The sequence below is a fragment of the Microplitis mediator genome, chromosome 2 (genome assembly GCF_029852145.1).
Source record: "Microplitis mediator isolate UGA2020A chromosome 2, iyMicMedi2.1, whole genome shotgun sequence".
Lineage (NCBI taxonomy): Eukaryota > Metazoa > Arthropoda > Insecta > Hymenoptera > Braconidae > Microplitis > Microplitis mediator.
In genome coordinates this window covers 8222617-8242335 of record NC_079970.1, presented here as the reverse complement: position 1 = coordinate 8242335, position 19719 = coordinate 8222617, and the positions used below count along the sequence as shown (strand labels likewise).

The 19719-nt window shown below is 28.4% G+C and overlaps 3 protein-coding genes across 3 annotated transcripts; 2 read left to right on the top strand and 1 right to left on the bottom strand.

The window, feature by feature from the left end:
* The first annotated feature begins 109 nt into the window (after window positions 1-109).
* Window positions 110-6068, top strand: LOC130664083 (Krueppel homolog 2). Its single transcript, XM_057463796.1, has 6 exons — window positions 110-265; window positions 540-707; window positions 786-967; window positions 1211-1278; window positions 1406-1539; window positions 3891-6068. Exons 2-6 carry the CDS (start codon window positions 541-543, stop codon window positions 4108-4110), a joined length of 771 nt encoding a protein of 256 aa, XP_057319779.1. The 5' UTR covers window positions 110-265; window position 540; the 3' UTR covers window positions 4111-6068.
* A 132-nt stretch (window positions 6069-6200) lies between these two features.
* On the top strand, window positions 6201-11103 carry LOC130664081 (cathepsin O-like). Its single transcript, XM_057463793.1, has 6 exons — window positions 6201-6609; window positions 6739-7119; window positions 8937-9085; window positions 9178-9222; window positions 10586-10854; window positions 10963-11103. The coding sequence occupies exons 1-6, from the start codon at window positions 6409-6411 to the stop codon at window positions 11001-11003; spliced, it is 1086 nt and encodes a 361-aa protein (XP_057319776.1). The 5' UTR covers window positions 6201-6408; the 3' UTR covers window positions 11004-11103.
* Window positions 11104-11293: 190 nt separating this feature from the next.
* Window positions 11294-18908, bottom strand: LOC130664080 (tryptophan 2,3-dioxygenase). Its single transcript, XM_057463792.1, has 7 exons — window positions 18611-18908; window positions 18129-18298; window positions 17867-18069; window positions 16775-17134; window positions 16442-16691; window positions 16259-16352; window positions 11294-11477 (listed from the first exon to the last, which is right to left on the bottom strand). The coding sequence occupies exons 1-7, from the start codon at window positions 18634-18636 to the stop codon at window positions 11294-11296; spliced, it is 1287 nt and encodes a 428-aa protein (XP_057319775.1). The 5' UTR covers window positions 18637-18908.
* Between the last annotated feature and the right edge of the window lie 811 nt (window positions 18909-19719).

Sequence of the window (19719 nt, the reverse complement as noted above, 5' to 3'; positions counted from 1 at the left end):
TTGATGGCATATAAAAAGCACCATCTGCCTGTGTCAACGACTATGTCTAAGCAAAACCCGTCATGATGACTCGACCATGAGACTGATTGTCACAATTTTCTGTATTCAAGTCGGAGCACTGAAATAGAAGCCAAGCCAGGTATTACACGTTTTATGTTGTCACTTCATCCTGGTCAATTTAATAACATTAGATAGTACAATAGCTCATTTAATTGCTATATTGTCTACAACAAAATCTATTATTCAGTACATCCAGTAATATAGAGTAAGTATTTACTGTAAAATAATTATTTTATCAAAATTTAATATTCTTCTGTATTTACAATTATTTTTTTGGGTCATTAATAATTTCACTTTTACACACGTAAGCATTTCTCGGTTTATTGCATTGAAAAGTAGGGCTAGGTTGGCGATTTCTCCATAACTGTAAATGTATGGCTGTCAGATTAAAGTTCATCCGTCTAATTAATAATATATTTATTCCAATTTAATTCAATTCAATGGACTTTTCAATCATAATTTTAATTTATTTATTACAGAATGGCCGACAGTCCTAGCTCAGGGTCTGCTGACAGTTCACCCCAGGTCGAAAAAGGCTGGGGAGCATTAAAACAACACATTCTCGCAAATAAAATCAATGCTGGACTTTGGGCCACCCGAGTATTTACTATTCTATTTACCGTTGCATTTTTAATTCCACTCTTTGGGTATGTTTATTTAATTAACTGATTACAATGACCGCATTTTCGTTAATTTAATTTATTTTTACTTTATTTTATTCATAGAAATCCATACAATGCCTATTACAAAGCACTGATGAGTAGTGCAGCTACCAGCGCACTCAGGTTGCATCAAAGAGTCCCAGTTGTTCGACTCAACATGCAATTTATTGAAGATTTACTTTTGGAGGACTCGTGCCACTACTTACTTTACTCAATAATATTTTTATATGTGTCACCTGTGACAAGTATCCTTTTGACTTTCAATCATGACAACTATTATTAATGATGACTAAGCTCGTAACTTTATTTTAAATTTAAATTCATTTCTGTCTAATGATGACATTTTATTTTTTATTCATTTCTGATATTTTATTTAAACTCATTAGTAATTATTTTTTTAATTATGCACCTCGGTTAATGAGTTGCCAAACTTACATGTGACGTTGATTTTTTTTCCTTAATTTATTTATATTAATTTACTGATACAGTGGTTCTGATACCGGTTCTATTATTTGCAACACTACATGCGGCGAGTTATTCTCTTGCATTATTGGACGTGAGTAAAAAACTTAATTTATTGAATTAAAAATAAATAAAATTTCTTGTTTCATCAGAAAAAATACTAGTATATTGTGCAACACGAGCAGTTGAATTAATGACTTGCAATTTAATTTTTTTAATAGACACTCGGACAAAATAGCTGCTGGCCGGCTCGCCTTATGATATCTATAGTTGAATTTCAATCACGCAATATTTTACGTCTTTGTGGATTGTTGGAAATCATGATCCTACCGCTTACAGTTATTCTAGTCTTCACGTAAGTATATGCTGGTTAAAAATTTAGCTGCTGTAGCATCTGTTCAAAATTTTACTTTGAAAGAAATTCAGACGATGCCCTCCGATTTATGATACTGAAGTTAGCCGACGTTTAATAATTTTTGGTATTTTTATTTTCAAAACGATAAATTATAAAAAAAAATATAAGAAAAAATTGCACCCATAGTTTTTTAAATTTTCTACATGTGCATATTTTTAATTTAATTTTTTTGACATGTGATTGTTGGAAAAAAAATCCAAGAATTGTTAATTTGTCTGTCAACTTCACAATAATTTTGATTAAGTCTGCGAAATTTGACATTTTTAATTATGAATTTGGCATGAAGATTTTACTGTAATTTATTTTCTCAATACTGTGTTCATTTTAAATTGATAACAATTCTAAGTAATTTAAAAAAAAATCTATAATCTAGTGAAATTTTTACTACATTGTCCTTTTTTTCAATTAGAGATTACATTTTTTTTTAAATTAATTTATAAAATTTTAATACAGTAAAAATTCAAAGTTATTGGATATATTTAATAAAGAAGGGGGAGGGGGTTGCCTAAGAACGCCCTTAAATTTAAATGATACTCAAGTTAACCGACGTCTAATAATTTTTAGATTTTTTATAGAAACGATAGATTATTTATTTATTTATTTATCAATATCGTACGCCAATCGGGTATATACAACTGGTTACAAAATATAGTTACAAGTATAAGAAAACTTATGACTTGAAAGTAGAAACATATTCAATTATAATAAAACTTTGACGTTTTTGACTGAGGAAAGAAAAAACTTGATCAATTATTCAAAAGATTTTTAATATTTGAGTGAATAACCGGAAGAGATCCACCGAAAAAAATCGATGTCCGAATTGAACTCGTTGACTTGGTTAGCTATTCTATTGTACGGTCCATTAATTACGTAGTTTTTTATTAGATCTTAGCGTGTTAATTATTCGATTGTTCCCGAGACACGGTATATTACAGACTATACCAAAAATTATTAAAAAAAAAAATATATCAAAAAATTGCACCTATAGTTTTTTTAATTTTCTACATGTGCCTATTTTTAGGGCCAGTTTTTCAAATCTTTTTTTTTTAATCCGGGTTTAAATTATTATTGCTGGTATCTCTATATATTATTAATGTATGGATATACTAGTAAAATTAATTTAAACCCGGATAAAAATAAACCTGATTTGAAAAACTAGCCCTTCATGTTTTTTTTTTTGTAATTCATTTGTTGCAAAAAAAATTCAAAAATTGTTAATTGTCTTCTTACTTCAGGATCATTAAATTTAAAAGCGACTCGTTGAAGTTGTTGACAAGTTCAACTCAGTCAGAAATATGAAATACCAATATTGTAAATTTTTTTTATTTATATACTTAATTGTTTTAATACTTTACATTTCACTCATGAATCAATAAAAATTTTAATCACGTCATTTACTATTTTTAGTAGATTTCATAGAACTATATCTGTTACATTTGACCTCATGGTGGAACTTCCAAATAAGTTCACCATAATTCGTCGAGTAGGTTCCAAAAATACCATTAGTTCAAAAGTTTATATGTGTATATATATGTAATATAACGCGCCTTGCTGCGATGATACTGCCTACAATTCTAAACGAATCTTAATGAAACTAAGCAGACTTATTCTATGAATGATTAGCTCGGTTAAGTTCAAAGATGAGCAAAAATCTGTCAATTAATTTAGAAATGGTGGCGATTTACAATTTTTAAATGAACGAAAAACGCGACTTCCGCCGTGTTTTTCTTTAATAATTTTTTAACGGAAACATGTATCCTTATCTTATTGGGTAACAAATTTATCATAGCTGATAAAATAAGGTGTATTTTTCTTTTTTTGTTATTTACTTTATGATAATATCTCAATTTTTAGTAAAGGTTCAAAGTTACATGATTGACTTTTATGTTATGGTAAAAATATCATATTTTTGAAAGTTTTTTACGGATGATTATGAAATTTTATATATTTATTTTCTAGGCAATTATCTTCATCAAATTCAAAAATTTTAAAATTGGTAGAGTATTTTGGAAAAGGTGGCAGTTTAAATTTTCAAATCCCTTTATTTTTGGCGGTTTTCGAGCTCAAAATTCATTAGAAATGTCAAAAAAAATTAATTTTAAATTCAATTTTATCTTGCAACTTCAAAATAACGAAGTAATGAGAAATTTCGGATGCCGAATCTCTTTTTGATTTAATCTTCATGTCAATTAAATTTCAATGACAGTTATTATTATTGAGAAAAAAAAAATTTCAAATAGTATATGATTATATTTATAAATTATTAATCTATAAATTATACATATTTTCAGTGGACGTGCTGGTTTGTTGACACCATTCGTATACTATCAATTTTTCAAAATGCGTTTATCGTCACGAAGAAATCACTTTACACGCAATATCTTCCACGAATTGAGAAATGCACTCAGTTCCGTGTCAACACGACCATCAATGCCCGGGATGGTCAGATGGCTGATAAATGGTCTTCTTAGAGTCACCCAACAAATGACTCCAAATCCTGTTCCTCAGTAACCTTAATCTATTTCCCCGTGAGTTTGAGTAACAGTTGTATTTTATTTTTTTTTTTTTAAACCAAATCAATTTTTTTTATCCATTATGAAACCTATTTACAAGCGTAATTTTTACAGTACAATCGTTCGAACAATTTTATCTACACAAATAATATTTAAATATTAATATATTGATAATAATTAAGGATATATATTTAAACTAAATTTATAAACTTTCTCACATTTTACAATTTCGTATAATTTTAAACTACATATTTATAAATATTGTGGTTATTAACATGAGCGTTAAGTTCTAATAACAAAATTCAAGCTCAATAATTATTAATTTTGATTATTACATCAAAATTAACAAACGAATTTATTAGTTTTTTTTTTTTATCAAACAATTTTCCTAGACAATTGAAATTAATAACTTGTCTACGGATCTATTATGTTTTATTGCAATAAAAAAAAACATTTTTAATGGTAATTATTATTTTTATATTGCAATATTAACAATTAATAAAATTTGGTGCAACGAGAAATAATTATTTAATTTCTCAGACTCATAGCAAATTTATGTTAAATTATTTAAATTCAGTCTCATATATTTCGTGTTACTAATTCCAAAAAGACTTGATTTTTTTTTAAAAGAACGTATCATTTTTTTTTCATTGCCAATCGTCTTGCAAAATTATTTTATTGCTTCGATTTGAAAATTGAAAAAAAAAAAAAATTGAGTTCCAGAACAAATCTACGATACTGAAGTTAGCCGACGACAGTAATTTTTTGATTTTTCTCAAATCTATAAAATATAAAAAAAAATTTCATCGCAGTTTTTTAAAATTTTCTACATGTGCATATTTTAAGTTTTCTTAATTTTGTAGCTGATTTGTTGAATAAAAAATTTGAAAATTTTCTATTGTCTGTTAACTTCAGGATCATGTAAGTCTACAATATGATTTGGAATTAAAAAAAAATTATGCACCCCTTTGGTTTAAAACTTAGTGACTAAAGCCAAAAGGGCATATAAAAATATAAGTCTTTTTGAAATTAATGACGCGATTTAGTAATAAAAAAAATTATAAATTATTGTAAGTGTGAATATAGCAGACATCAGACAATTGATAAATTTGAAATAAATAAAGAAATTAATTGAAATAATAAAATTTTAAAAAATGCGCGTACGGATTTTGCATTTATCTAAACATGCATTTTTAAATTTTTACGCTACTTATTTTATTCATTTATTAAAAAAGTTTAAATTGTCTGCTACATTCACACTCACATATTATTATAAGTGTGAATGTAGCAAACATTAGACAAATTTAAATTATAAATAAATAGAGTAAATAATTTAAAAAAATGCGCATTTAAAAATTTCAAAATTAATAAGTGAATTTTTTATAAATATTAGATTTTTAATTGTTTCCTTTATTTATTTATAATTTTAAATTTGTCTGATGTCTGCTACATTCACACTCGTAAATTATTACTGAAATTTTTTGTATGGGCGAGTGTTTAAATTTTGTGTGTGTGTGTGTGTTGGTGGTGTATATACTACTTGCAGTACAAAAATATATTGTGAAACAACTCAAAACATTTTATTCACATTCACATATCCGGTATAATCTTTTATTTTATTATTAACGCAACTTAATCATTTTATTTTATTTTATTCTTCGCACTTTTGTTACACATCGCATCGCCGATTGTTAAAAATATTCAACAGTCGACTTACTGATCATTAAATTTATTATTTAATAATTACAATATTCAAATATATATAAATTATAGCTGTCAATATAAAGTTTGAGATTCCCGCACTGTTTGTCATCGACTTGCAAGTGTGTATTGTATTATTTATAATTATTATTGTTTAAATGGTTAATTAAAGTTATAAGAAAAATGATAATCTTATAGATAATTAAATGTTATGGTCTGTGGATGTTTCAATAATAAATTGTGGATAATTGTTTATTTAATTGTCAATTATTTCAAACGTTTGTAAAATCATACGGGTCGAAAATAATATCTTGAGCTGGTTATCGTTATCTTTCAGATAAACCTCCTTTTTTTTTTTAAATTGACTTTTTATAAAATTAAAGATACGATTTACGTTTACGTAGACTACAGTAGAGTAATTGTCGTTTAATTATATCATAATAAAAACATTTTTTATTATACTTTATTACATATACCGACTTACAATTGAGTAGTGTAGTGGAAACACTTGAGATACAAATACTCAAGTTACTGGTAGTAAATATAAGTAGAGTCTGAGAAGCCTTAGGCTTACTGAGGAAAATGAATCCCATTCATGATGGAGTGGAGAACGGTAGCGGTGTCTGTGTTTATGATAAGTCTTTGCTTTCTGGTTATTCCTATCAGAGTACCGTCATCGTCATCATCAAATACTATTGATGATGACATACGATTATTTGAGAGTTACATTGTGCGTTACAATAAATCTTATCGTCATGATCCGATCGAGTATGACAAAAGATTTAAACATTTTCAAGTAAGTAATCTATAAATAATTAAATTTATCCGTATAAATAATAATAATAATAATAATAATAATAAATAAAATAGTATTTTAATTAATAAGGATGTATTTAAAGATTTATTTAATTTAAATTGCTAATAGATTTCTCTCCGAGGTATAGAGAAAATGAATAAGTTAAGAACGTCGAAGGAGAGCGCGTATTTTGGAGCGACAGAGTATTCAGATTTATCGGAAGATGAATTTTTAAAGCTGGCATTACGTAAAGACATATCGAATCGTGCTGAGAGACATCGAATTGACCGTTTTATGCGTCAAAAGAATTACAGTCCTGAGGGTAATTTAATACGGTACGAGAGAGCGATAAGAATACCGCCGAGACTCGACTGGAGGACAAAGGGAGTTGTTACACCGGTTAAAAGCCAAGGGAATTGTGGGGCTTGTTGGGCTTATAGTACTGTTGAATGTATTGAATCAATGATTGCTATTAAAAATCATACACTCACATCTTACAGTGTCCAGGAGGTAATTTTTAAATTCGTTTATTGTTTATATTAAATACATCCAAGTCAATAATAAATATACTGCCGTGCTAAGCACAGAAGTGGTAACTTACTATGGTATTTCTATACAAGTTACCACATCTGTGGTTAGCACGGCAGTATAATAATAACTAGTAACCTGCAGTCCCTGCATGACTGTTCGAGAATCGCTACTAAATTTACTTTTTTTTTTAAATAAAATTGTTTATCAAATCACTCAGACATTTATTAATTTTTACTATTACTAAAGCTAATGGGGAAAATATTATCGTTTATCTTAAAACTTGTTGATTTTTATAATTTTATAATCATAAAATACTCAAACAACTCAACAAACACTTACATTTTTTTATTACTGACGTCTAATTCTCTCGTAGTTTTTTTTCTATTGAATATCAAAAACGGTGAAAGATACGAAAAAATTTGAAAACCGCTTGAACCTGCGGGGCAGCCCTAAAACTTACCGCTGTTTTCGAGTTCTTAAGCCCGAAAATACTTTTGTTAATATATTTCTGAGCTCTTCAAGCTTGAAAATAGCAATGTCGCATCTTACATTGCGAGAATTCAAGTAATAAACGATAACAAAAAAAAAATAACGAAGTACATCGTTATTTTTTAATTTTATATCAGCAATAACTTTGGAAATAATGAACCAATTTTGACGTTCAAAAAGGCATTTGACGGAGTCTTTTGACTTCTAACATTAATACAAATTTTGAAACATTTGATAAATAATATTATGAGCTATCCGGAAAAAATAAAGTAAATTGTTGTTTTTTTTTATTTTTAATAACCAATATCTTTTGAAATAATGGACTGATTTCGACATTCAAAGTCACATTCGTTGCAGTTTCCAAATTAGTAACGTGAAAAAAACTTTCATCAATTAGTTCAAAGATTTGGATTTTATTAGAAAAAAACACTTTTTCGAAATTCTTTCGGCAACGATTTTTTTTTAACAAATGCACCGATTTTGATGGTCGAAGTGGCATTCAACGCGGCTTATAAAGTTTTAGAGCTGATTGGATTTTGGAATCAATCCATCGAGTACATTACAAGTTATCCAAAAAAAACATTTTTGAAAAAATTTTATTTATGGAATATCACCGAATATACTGTACCGATTATGCTTAATTTCTTAGAAATTGTTGGAATTAATGAGTCGCTTCAAACGCCACCTTAAAAAACCAAATTGGCTCATTCGCTCAAAAGTTACAGAATATTTACATACGTACGTACGCACGGATACGCATACATACACTCGGGCATCTTTTTGAAAATAGTCAGAATCGCTTCCTAGGACCTCAAAACGTCGTGATCTGTTAAAAACTCGGTTTTCGATAATGGAGCCGAAACCAATAACTTCCCTTTCTTTGAAACTTTTCAATTTTTCTAGCAGGAAGTTAAAAAACTGGTTAAATTTTTTAGGCTTACCAAAAAGATTTTTTTTTATTTTCAAAAAAAAAATTCAGTATTCAATTTTTAAATAGTTAAAAAAATTTATTTTAGATATTTTGGAACATAAAAAAAAAATTCGAATGACTGAGAATTTTTTAGCGCGAAATTTAAATATATTTAAAATTATTCAGAAAATTAAAGATTTCTAACTAATTGTCACATAGAAATTTTTGAAGCCATGAAAAGGCACAAATTTAAGTCAAGGTCTTTGTAATGGTACCAAATTTAATCAGCTCAGTTGATTTTATCATAGAGATATGACTATCTCGCATTTTTTTTTTTATTATCGTAGCACTGCAGATAATAATTATTAATCTATCATCTGTTATTCGTTGTTACTAGATGATTGATTGTGCCGGTAACAATAATTTTGGCTGTGAAGGTGGAGATATTTGTAGTCTATTATCATGGCTGGTAGATAATCAAATATCAATCTTGACAGAATCTCTTTATCCAGTAACTGGGAAAACAGATACTTGTACATTAGAACGGTAAAATAATTTGAGTCTTATTGATACATTCATTCATATATTAATTAATTAACGCTGTAATCAGTCTATTGATTAATCAATTTTATATTCAGATCACCAAAGTCATCAGTTCGAGTTACTGATTTCACATGTGATAGGTGAGTGTACTGAGTTTTTTTTCTTCAGATACTTGATATATCGGAAATTATCTTGCATTACAATTACGTAACAGTTTGAATAAAAATAAAAATAATTGTATTTGACTTTATGGTGCAACTCCCCGTGTAACTAAAATTCGTTCCAAACATGTTCGAAAAACGTTCATGGCAGTGAACTTCAAAAATCGAGACAATGCTGTACTTTGAGTTGAATATTTTTGGAACTTCAAAATAATTAGAAGTTTGAAAAATTTTCAACCAGAGAGGACTTTTTCTGCGTGTTTTTTTTTTTTTTTTTGAGCAAAAATAATTTGATTTGGCAATTTTTTGGGTTTGAAGAACATTAAAAATCAAAATTTTTCGATAATAGCTATACTACATTTAAAAAAGAAGTATCCAAAATGTTGAGTGACTTCTAAGTAATGAATTTTGAATTATTAAACGTACTTAGTCTCATTATATTCAAAATAAATAAATAAATAAAAAAAAGGAATTATGAACATCTACGACTTTTACCAGAATTATTCAGGAATGGGGCGAAAACAATAAAAATGATTTGAAAATATTTATTAACATTTTTTGACTTTTATTAGAACTTTTTTGGAAGGTTAGTTTTTTTTTTCACGTTTTGACTTGTTCAAAAATAGTTCAAAAAATGAGTGATTGGAACGAATTGTGAACTTTTTATAAACTCACAAAATTGTCAATTCAAATCAATTTTGCTTAAAAAATAAAACCCCGCAAGAAAAGTCCATATTGAGAATTTTTCACACTTCTAATTATTTTAAGGTTCCAAAAATATTCAACTAAAATTCAAAATGTCTCAATTTTAGAAGTTCACTGTCAGGAACGTTTTTGAAATATTTTTGGAACGAATTTTTTTTACACGAACTGCATTAAATTTTTTTATAATTCGTCAAGTTGGTTTCAAAAATATCACCAGTTTAACCGTTTATATATATATATATATATGTGGGATATAACGCACTTTGTCATATTGATAGCTCCCATAGTTTTTATTGGAATTTAATGAAACTTTCAACTCTCGTTCTTAAGGCGATCATTGCCTCGATGAAAAGTTTGAAAATTGACAAAATTTGACAGTTAATTTAGAAATGTCAGCTATTTAAAATTTTTAAAATAACTTAACAAGGAAAAGCTACTTCAGTGACTTTTTTCTTGAATACATTTTTATCAAAAAAAATCTGGCTCACTTCAGTAAAACAAAAAAATAAACATTAAATTTATTGCAGAAAGCATTAATTTAATTTTTATATTTTATAATAATTTTTATCATTTTTATTGAGAAAAAAAACTTTTAATTTTTGTAAATTAAACAATTAATTAAAATTATTTTTAAAAGTTTTGTAAATGCTGAAGATCAACTGCTGGATGTGTTGGTTAATCATGGACCAGTAGCAGCAGCAGTAAATGCTCTTTCCTGGCAAAATTATTTAGGCGGAATAATTCAATTTCACTGCGACAGTTCATTTAAAATGTTAAATCATGCAGTACAAATAGTCGGTTACGATAATACTGGAAAAATACCTTATTATATCGTTAGAAATTCATGGGGACCGTTGTTTGGTAATGATGGATATCTTTATATTGCTATTGGAAATAATTTATGTGGTGTGTAAAATTTATGTTAATTATTTTTGATGATGAAATTTAAAAATATTTAATACGATAATATTTATCTGAGGATGTTCAAAAATTTTTTATTAAATTTGTTTACAGGAATAGCAAATCAAGTGTCATCATTAAATGCCATCTGGTAGTCGTAGTTAATTAATAATGTCAATTATAAATTTCATTCAAATCATCTACAACTAAAAATTTTGATTTCAGTATGAATTATTATGTCCAACAGAACTATTTGTACTTTTTATACACTTATATATTCATATATGTATTGTAAGACATTGATAAGATAGAAACCATGGTATTAAACATAAATGTTTATGAAAAAATATTAGTAATAATAAAAAATAAAGAATAATGTTAAAGCGATGTATATGCACAGTAGTAACATTAGACCTCCAGGCTATTTAATATGAGCTTTTATTCCTCAGAGAGATTCCTCAACAGAACTTTCAGAAGCGTTCAGATCAGATCCTTCGTCTTCGTGTCCCCAACAGCCCCAGGCTATCGAGAGTTTCGTTTTCATTTGTTTCGTCAACGGCGGAATCAAATTTCGGGGTATCAAGAACGTTGAGAGATTGAATAGGTCCAGAAATACTTTGTATCTATCACTATAAAATAATATTCTTAATTAGTTTATAAATTACATTTTGTTACTGAAATTACTTATACTATATACGGTGTATTAGATAATATAATATAATTTATTTACTATATTTTTAATATTAAGGGTATTTTCGGACAGTGTCCCCCACTGTTTAGATGAAATTTGTGACATAAATTTCAGTAAAATCTTCATGTCAATATTATAATTCGAATTTTCAAATTTCGTAGGCTAAAATTCATTTACCAAACTTCGTTTGACTCTAAGTTGATAACAACTAAGTAATTTTTTAAAAATTTATATCTCGGCGAAATTGCAACAACGTTGTCCTTTTTAAGTTAATGCTGTAATTTTTTTTTAATTGACTAATAAAATTTGACTACGGTTATGACAGTTGAAATTTATTGAATATTTTTCAAAAGTGGTGGATATCGTCTAAGAATGGTCACAATAATTAATATAGTATATTACACACCAAGGGAAGAAAGTAGGACATTCCAACCCGCGTTCATAATTGCCTACCCGAGCTGAAGGCGAGGGTCGCAAACACGCGGATTGGGACGTCCTACCTTCCTCCCTAGCCCTGATAAAAAATACTCATTGAAAAGTATCGAAAATTATTTCAATTCTTTTCAATCCATATGGAAATTTTGAAAAATATTAAATGGAATTGAAATTTCGATCATTTTAATACCTTCTAATTCTTATAATGGAATTCAAAAGTATTGAAAAGAATTCAATCTTTCATCATTTCAATACCTTGCTATTGAAAAAGATTCAGAAAAATTCGAAAATGTGAATTCATTTTAATTTATTTCAATTCAAGTCATAACTCGAAATATGGAACTATTTTAGTATTGAGAAAGATTTAGAAAAATTGAAAATCCTCAATTTTTTTCAATCCTACACTCGATCCAAAATATGGAACTATTTTGGTATTGAGAAGGATTCAGAAAGATTGAAAATGTTAATTCATTTGAACCTTTTTTAATCCAACTCTTAACCGGAAATATGGAACTATTGTGGTATTGACGAGGATTCAGAAAGATTAAAAATATCAATTTATTCGAATCTTTTTCAATTCTTTGGAAGTTTAGAAATTCTTATATTATTTTTAGATTCAACAGAATTTAAAAGTATTAATTTTATGTCCAGATGAAAACCTTGTGGAATAGGATTTATTCAAAAGTATTCAATTCTCATCTTTTTCAATGAGTATTTTTAATCAGGGAGGTGTGTAATATACAGTGCTGCGACTACATATCCGCAGACAAAATAACCGCGACCAAATATCTCGGACAATATAACCGCACGATACAATATCCGCGGACAAAATAACCGCACGTCAAAATATCCGTGGACAAAATAACCGCACGACAAAATATCCTCAAGAAAAATTTATAACATACTGGTAATGGTCTAGAAGTTACGGAACCGTAATATACTATTTTAATCCTAAGTAGCACAAGGGTAAGTTTAAGATGTCTTTTAAAAGGACAATACAAATTTTATTTTGTCTCAAAGTCAAGTTTTTTTTATATAAAGAAGACGTACAGATGTTGCCGATGTTAGTCCTAGAAGTCATAGAAAATTTGTATTTTTTTTCCCGTCTTAAAAAAGTCACTTTAATTAAAAAATCGTTGAGATGACTTGTTTGACGATTATTTGTAATTAACTTTTTGCCTCCATTTGTGTAAAGTCTTTTAAATCGATATTTTTTTTGATGACATAAATTTCTAATTGTTTTGTCGAGATTTTGTTGCCTTTAATAGGAGAAAAACAGCATCCAAACTGCTATCTTATAGATGTCACAAGTTAGCTACTTGGGATCTTAATAATTGAAATTTTTAAATAAATAGAGCATCTTATGTGCACCCAGGAACACAAATTATTCACATATCACATAAAGTAGATGCTGTAAAATTCAGCTCGTGTTAAAAGTCACCCACTATATTGTTGTACATCATTCCAGAGATTATATTTAAATATTTATAACTTTTAAAGATGTTGAGAGAAGTTATGTAAATATTTAAATTAAATAAAGTGTTGATAATCGAGTTCTGTAACATTTGACCCGTGGACAAAATAATCGTAAACATAATAGTTATTAAATTGACAACAACAGTTAAAAAAATATATATATTAATAATAATCGATAAGTATAAACAACAAATTATCAACAAATAAATAACATTCAGGGAAATGTCACCTATTCTCTTTCTTACACTTAAAGAGACCAATGAAACACTCTTCGTTATACTCATACAATAAATGAAAGTTTTGAAACAAGTATTTTTTAAAACAAATTACAATTTTTTTTAAAAATGAAATTTTCAACTTCGGAAGAAAATAATTTAAATCTGCTAAAATATAAATCTTGCTAAGAAATCTAAGCTAAGAAATTATCAAACTGTAAAAATTTCAAATTTTTATTTCGGAAGAAATTTTGGAGCCTCGTAAAAAAAATTTCAGATCTAAGATCTACATAAATTTTGGTAGATCTTTTGTAGATCTACAATTTTTTAAAATAAATCTACGTTGATCTAATCAGATTTATAAATTATTTTAATGCAAATTTTTTGTCGTTTTCGTTTTCGGGAATCTACACGGAAAGAAATTCATGGTAACAATTACAATATATTATAGAAATGGTTTCCATAGGGTATGGTAACCGATTTTTTTGAAATATCGGTTATAAGAATGGTACCTATACATATTATGGTAATCATTACTATAAATATGGGTTTCATTCCTATATAATATCGGAATAAATCCTATAAAATTATGGCAATCGTTGCCATATATTATGGGAATTATTCCCATAATATATGGGAATGATTACCATAATATATCGCGTTACAGATGCCATAAGGGCATATACCGGCAAAAGGTCCTGGTGAAAAGCCATAAGGGCATATAAAAAATTTTTTTTCGGGAATCGACGTAGTTTTGTCCGAAATGTGGAGAAATGCTAAAAAAAAATTTTATATGCCCTTATGGCTTCCGTGACCCACTTCGGATGCCAGAAGGGCATAGCAAAAAAATTTTTTTTCGGGAATAGATGTATTTTCATCCGAAATGTGCAGAAATGCAAAAAAAATATTTTATATGCCCTTATGGCTCCCGGGACCCACCTCGGATGCCATAAGGGCATATAAAAAAAATTCTGTTATTTTTTCTAAGTCCAAGAAAATTTTTAGTTAGGCAAAAATTTTTTTTTTGCATTTCTACACGTTTCATACAAAAGTACGTTGATTCCCGAAAAAAAATTTTTTTGCTATGCCCTTATGGCTCCCGGGACCCACCTCGGATGCCATAAGGGCATATAAAAAAAATTCTGTTATTTTTTCTAAGTCCAAGAAAATTTTTAGTTAGGCAAAAATTTTTTTTTTGCATTTCTACACGTTTCATACAAAAGTACGTTGATTCCCGAAAAAAAATTTTTTTGCTATGCCCTTGTGGCTCCCGGGACCCACCTCGGATGCCATAACGGCATATAAAAAAAATTTTTTTTTGGGAATCAACGTATTTTTGTATGAAACGTGTAGAAATGCGAAAAAAAAATTTTCGCTTAACTAAAAATTTTCTTGGACTTAGAAAAAATAACAGAATTTTTTTTTATATGCCCTTATGGCATCCGAGGTGGGTCCCGGGAGCCATAAGGGCATAGCAAAAAAATTTTTTTTCGGGAATCAACGTACTTTTGTATGAAACGTGTAGAAATGCAAAAACAAAATTTTTGCCTAACTAAAAATTTTCTTGGACTTAGAAAAAATAATAGAATTTTTTTTATATGCCCTTATGGCATCCGAGGTGGGTCCCGGGAGCCATAAGGGCATAGCAAAAAAATTTTTTTTCGGGAATCGATGTATTTTCGTCCGAAATGTGCAGAAATGCAAAAAAAAAAATTTATATGCCCTTATGGTTCCGGGGTGCCATAAGGGCATATAACTTGTTATATGCCCTTATGGCATCTGTAACGCGATATGGTACACGCTGAAAAAAAAGTGGTAATACTTCCCATCTTAACAAAGTTACTATTCTCATCCTTACATTTTAATGACTCTCATTCTTTTATGCTAAATTTTCCTATCGGAAATGGTAAGCATTCTTATCTAGATGGTAACTATTACTATTGGGAATAGTTATTATTACTGTACGAGAAACGAATAGTTAACATAAAAGCATGATAATGATTATCACATACAGATGGTAATAATTCCCTTTTACAAGATGGTGATAGTTGTTTTTTTTTTCAGCGTATAATAGCGACTATAATGTTATGGTAATGGTTACTATAATATTATGGTAATAGTTAACATAATACTATGGGAATATTTCACATACATTATAGTAATGGTTGCCATAATTTATAGCGTTTATTCCCATATACATTTAGGAACCGTTACAATTTGGTTATTGGATTTATTCGTATCTGCATATGGGAACTATTCCTATGAGTACGGTGATTATTAAAATAATTTTATTTCCATGCGATATGGGAACTGTCACCATAATGATAGGAATTGTTCCCATAGTTATGGGAACTTTTCTCAGAAATTATGGGCCTATATCCCTAAGGAAAATCCTGCATCTTCAACAAATCGGTCATGTTGCAGCAACAGGATTAATACTGTTGCTGTAACATGGCTGCCTCCTGTTGCAGCAACAGTAAATTTTTTTCCGTGTATATTAATTACAACATTGATAATTGGTACTCAATGAATAATTATGTTTTTTATCTTGTTTAATTTGAAAATATTATTATTAACAAAACAGAATTGTTACCTCAATGTTGATTTTAAATAATGATAGCCTGAGGAGCCACCAGTTCCTAATTGCTGGGATCCAATCATTCTCTGAACCATAATCACATGGTTATCTGCAATGTCATGTGCAGCGTAAATTGAAATAAAATAATATTATTTATTGGTTGAATGGAAAATTCTATAGAGTTGAGTAATAACTTACACCTCCATTTAGTAATTAAGGAGTCGATATCCATTAAAGCCGTTAATATTTGATGAGGCTGACTAAATCGTGGTTCATCTCGATAAAGTGTTATCATAACTGCACCTTGAAGAGCTCGATAGCTAAATCGTCTTTCGCCTCGTGCTAACAGAGCATTGTGGAGAGACTGGTTGAATATTGTTTCAAAAACAGCTTTTTTCGAGGCAACATTTGCTTTTATATGTGTACGTACACTATCTTTTGATTGTTTCTTTAAATTAATAATATTTAATAAGTTAATTAATTAATTTTTGCCCCAAACTTTTGGAAGATAAGTTAATTAATGAAAATTACCTGGGCTGTTGCCTCTTGTTCATCGAGCATCTGCTCGACGGCGCTCTGGTACTTTCCCCAGAAATTATAATCATTTTCCTCAAGTCCAGGTGTACGTGCAAGCCACTCTTGAACTAAATTACTTAAACTTGGTTCGCATTCAGATTTTTTAATTGCCTCAATAGCCTCAGGATCTTTTCCAAATACTTTAGTATAGCACTGATTATATCTTACGCGATGCTCTTGTTTAACTCCAAGTTTGTTCTCCAACAAACGAAATTGCAGTGACTGAAATCCGGATGCTGGTGATAGGTAATCACGAAAATCCATAAAGTCTAGGGGTGTCATAGTCTCTAGAATAGTCACTTGATCCACTAAAAGCTTTTAAAATAATAAAAAATAAAAATATAAATTTTATTTATTCTCACGATAATATTTTGAGTTCATTGATCGCGAGTTATTTAAACCACATCATCTTGAGGATTGCGGTCTTGTAAATATATCACTGACTGGACTGTTACCTAACAAAAGTTGGCATACGTGTGGTAATAATACTTTTACAAAATATTATATTACTTGTAAGGTATTAAATTAATATAACTCTTTAACATAAACTCTTGTTAGTCAGGACTACTGGGGCTACAAATTATATTTTTGAATTATTTTCTTGGTGCTATTAATTACTGAGTATTAAAGTATCATTAGGCTGTAGGTAACTATTGATTGTATGTAAGTAGACAGATACAAGGAACAAAGAGTAAAAAAGGCGCGAAGAAAAAACAAAGATTACAAGTCGAGACAAGTTAAGCCTTGACCCACTTGAATAGTTGCTACTGTATAAGAAAAGTAATAAGGAAAAAAATAACAACCAAAGATTTAGTGAGGGTGCTAATTGAATTACAACCCCTTTATAACAAAAAACTTCACCGCAAACCCTACAACTAATTGGCTTGTCATCAAGAGTTCGTTCAACTCGTTAATGCTCGTCTTCACTGTCAGTGTCATATTTTTAACTATTTTTGAATAACACATAAATAGTATTTATTTACTTGTCTTATTATTACTAATTAATTAATCATTAAATTAAGTTTTATGAGCATTCGGCGCACCTACTTTGAGTATAAGGACAATGCGGTTGAGTCTTTTGAGAATTTCTAGTGTCTGCGACTCGTCTAGACGTTGATAGTTGACTGATTTTTTGCTGTCATCGGATGAATTATCGTTTATATTATTTTCTATGGTCTCAGCTTCGGAATTGAACAGTTTTCGAACTGAATCGAGCTCGTAAATTATTTGTTTGAACCAAAGCTCGTAAGCTGTTGAAAAATTAATTTTTAAATGTCTTCATAATAAAATAAAATTTTGTATTTTATACCTTGATGAGTGACGATAAAAAGATGCTCATCGTGGACTTCTTTTTTGAATTCAGCACTGAGCAGTTGTTGAGCTGAAAGAATTTTATCAAGACGCAGATATTCGCTGTAAAGAAGACCAGCACCTGAACCTTCAGTTAATTGGTCGCCTAATTGACTGGTGTCTTCGTATCTGAAAATTCATTATCATTACACAAAATTTATTATTTTATTAGTAATATAATATTTTAAATAATGATTATGATGTAAATTTTTAAAATTGACCTTAAGATTTTTTTATCGTAAACAAATTACAGTAAACTTATAAGACTATTGCATCAAATTTTCGGGTCAAAAGTTTATCGTTATATTTTTGATAAATCTTATTTGCTCTGTACATTAGAAATTTCGTAAGATTTTAAAATAAAGTTTAAGAAAATAAAAATATTTTTAATTAACTAAATTATTTATTAATTATTATTTTATTATTTTAAAAAATACTTACATGCCATAACCCATTGGACAAGCCATACTTAAAATTTAAAATTAATAGTTAACAATTTAAAAAAAATTTGTACGTGAACACTGATTGTAATAATAATTAATATTATTATCGTTAATTAACTAATCAATCATTATAAATATTTATTAAAATAAAATTACTAGTGAAATAGTAAAAGCAGACGTCTAGAGAGACGGCTGTAATTCGACTAACGAATTGAGTAAGCAAATAAGGGTTCAGTTTTATTTGTAACACTATAGAACGTAACAGTGTAGTAGTGCACTCCAACGCGCGTTCAGTGGTTTTAAGCGTAAAGTGGGAGAGACTTGAATAAAAAATATGCGTACGACTGATCGATCGCGAGATCGTTTTTTCTTCAACGTGTCAACCGATAAGCGATGATCCCACGATTATCCAGTTTGAATTTTAAATTTATCCGCTTACTAGTTTACGGAAGCATACGCAAGCCATCTATCGGGATTTATCTTGTGACTTTTAATTTTTAATTTAAAAGTATATGATTACACGACTTTTTATAGCATTCTTGAGTAAATATTGTGTTTATATATTTTATATTTCTATTGATAATATTCATTTAACAAAGTCAGATTAAGCTTTAAATAAAAGTTTATATATTTATATAAATGGGAGGGAGGGGAAAAAGGTGGTGGGGGGAAAATGGGGTACCTCTAAAATTTAATAAAAGAAGTTTCGTTTTTAAAATGATTTTTAAATATCCCAAAATCACTTTCGTAAATATAATTGAGCAGTATTTTGAGTTTTTTTTTCACTGTTTTCAAAAAATTTTGTTTTTGTAAAAAAATAGTATGAAATCAATTTGATTGCTGTTTTTTATCAATTTACAATAAAAAAATTGTGTGTCAAATTATTTCAGATGTATTTCAATAATCAACTTGAAATATTTACTAGTTTTTTTCAAAAATTTTTTCAAAAATCGAAAGTGTCAGTCGAAAAATGTTGATGACTTTTATTTTATGATAAAAACTATTAAAAATTTTTTTCTTCCTTTGTATCAAATAATTATGTGAAAAGTAATTTTTCTTCATGTAAATTACTTATAAGAAAATTTGATGTAATCAAATTTATTTAAC

Coding starts and splice junctions, on each gene's coding strand:
- LOC130664081 (XM_057463793.1), top strand. CDS start 6,409: ATGATGGAGTGGAGAACGGTAGCGGTGTCTGTGTTTATGATAAGTCTT. Junction 9,086..9,177: donor GATACTTGTACATTAGAACG/GTAAAATAATTT, acceptor TTTTATATTCAG/ATCACCAAAGTCATCAGTTC. Junction 10,855..10,962: donor TATTGGAAATAATTTATGTG/GTGTGTAAAATT, acceptor ATTTGTTTACAG/GAATAGCAAATCAAGTGTCA.
- LOC130664080 (XM_057463792.1), bottom strand. CDS start 18,636: ATGGCTTGTCCAATGGGTTATGGCAT. Junction 18,070..18,128: donor TTTTATCGTCACTCATCAAG/GTATAAAATACA, acceptor ATTTTTCAACAG/CTTACGAGCTTTGGTTCAAA. Junction 11,478..16,258: donor TATTTAAAATCAACATTGAG/GTAACAATTCTG, acceptor ATTATTTTATAG/TGATAGATACAAAGTATTTC.
- LOC130664083 (XM_057463796.1), top strand. CDS start 541: ATGGCCGACAGTCCTAGCTCAGGGTCTGCTGACAGTTCACCCCAGGTC. Junction 968..1,210: donor ATATGTGTCACCTGTGACAA/GTATCCTTTTGA, acceptor TTACTGATACAG/TGGTTCTGATACCGGTTCTA. Junction 1,540..3,890: donor ACAGTTATTCTAGTCTTCAC/GTAAGTATATGC, acceptor ACATATTTTCAG/TGGACGTGCTGGTTTGTTGA.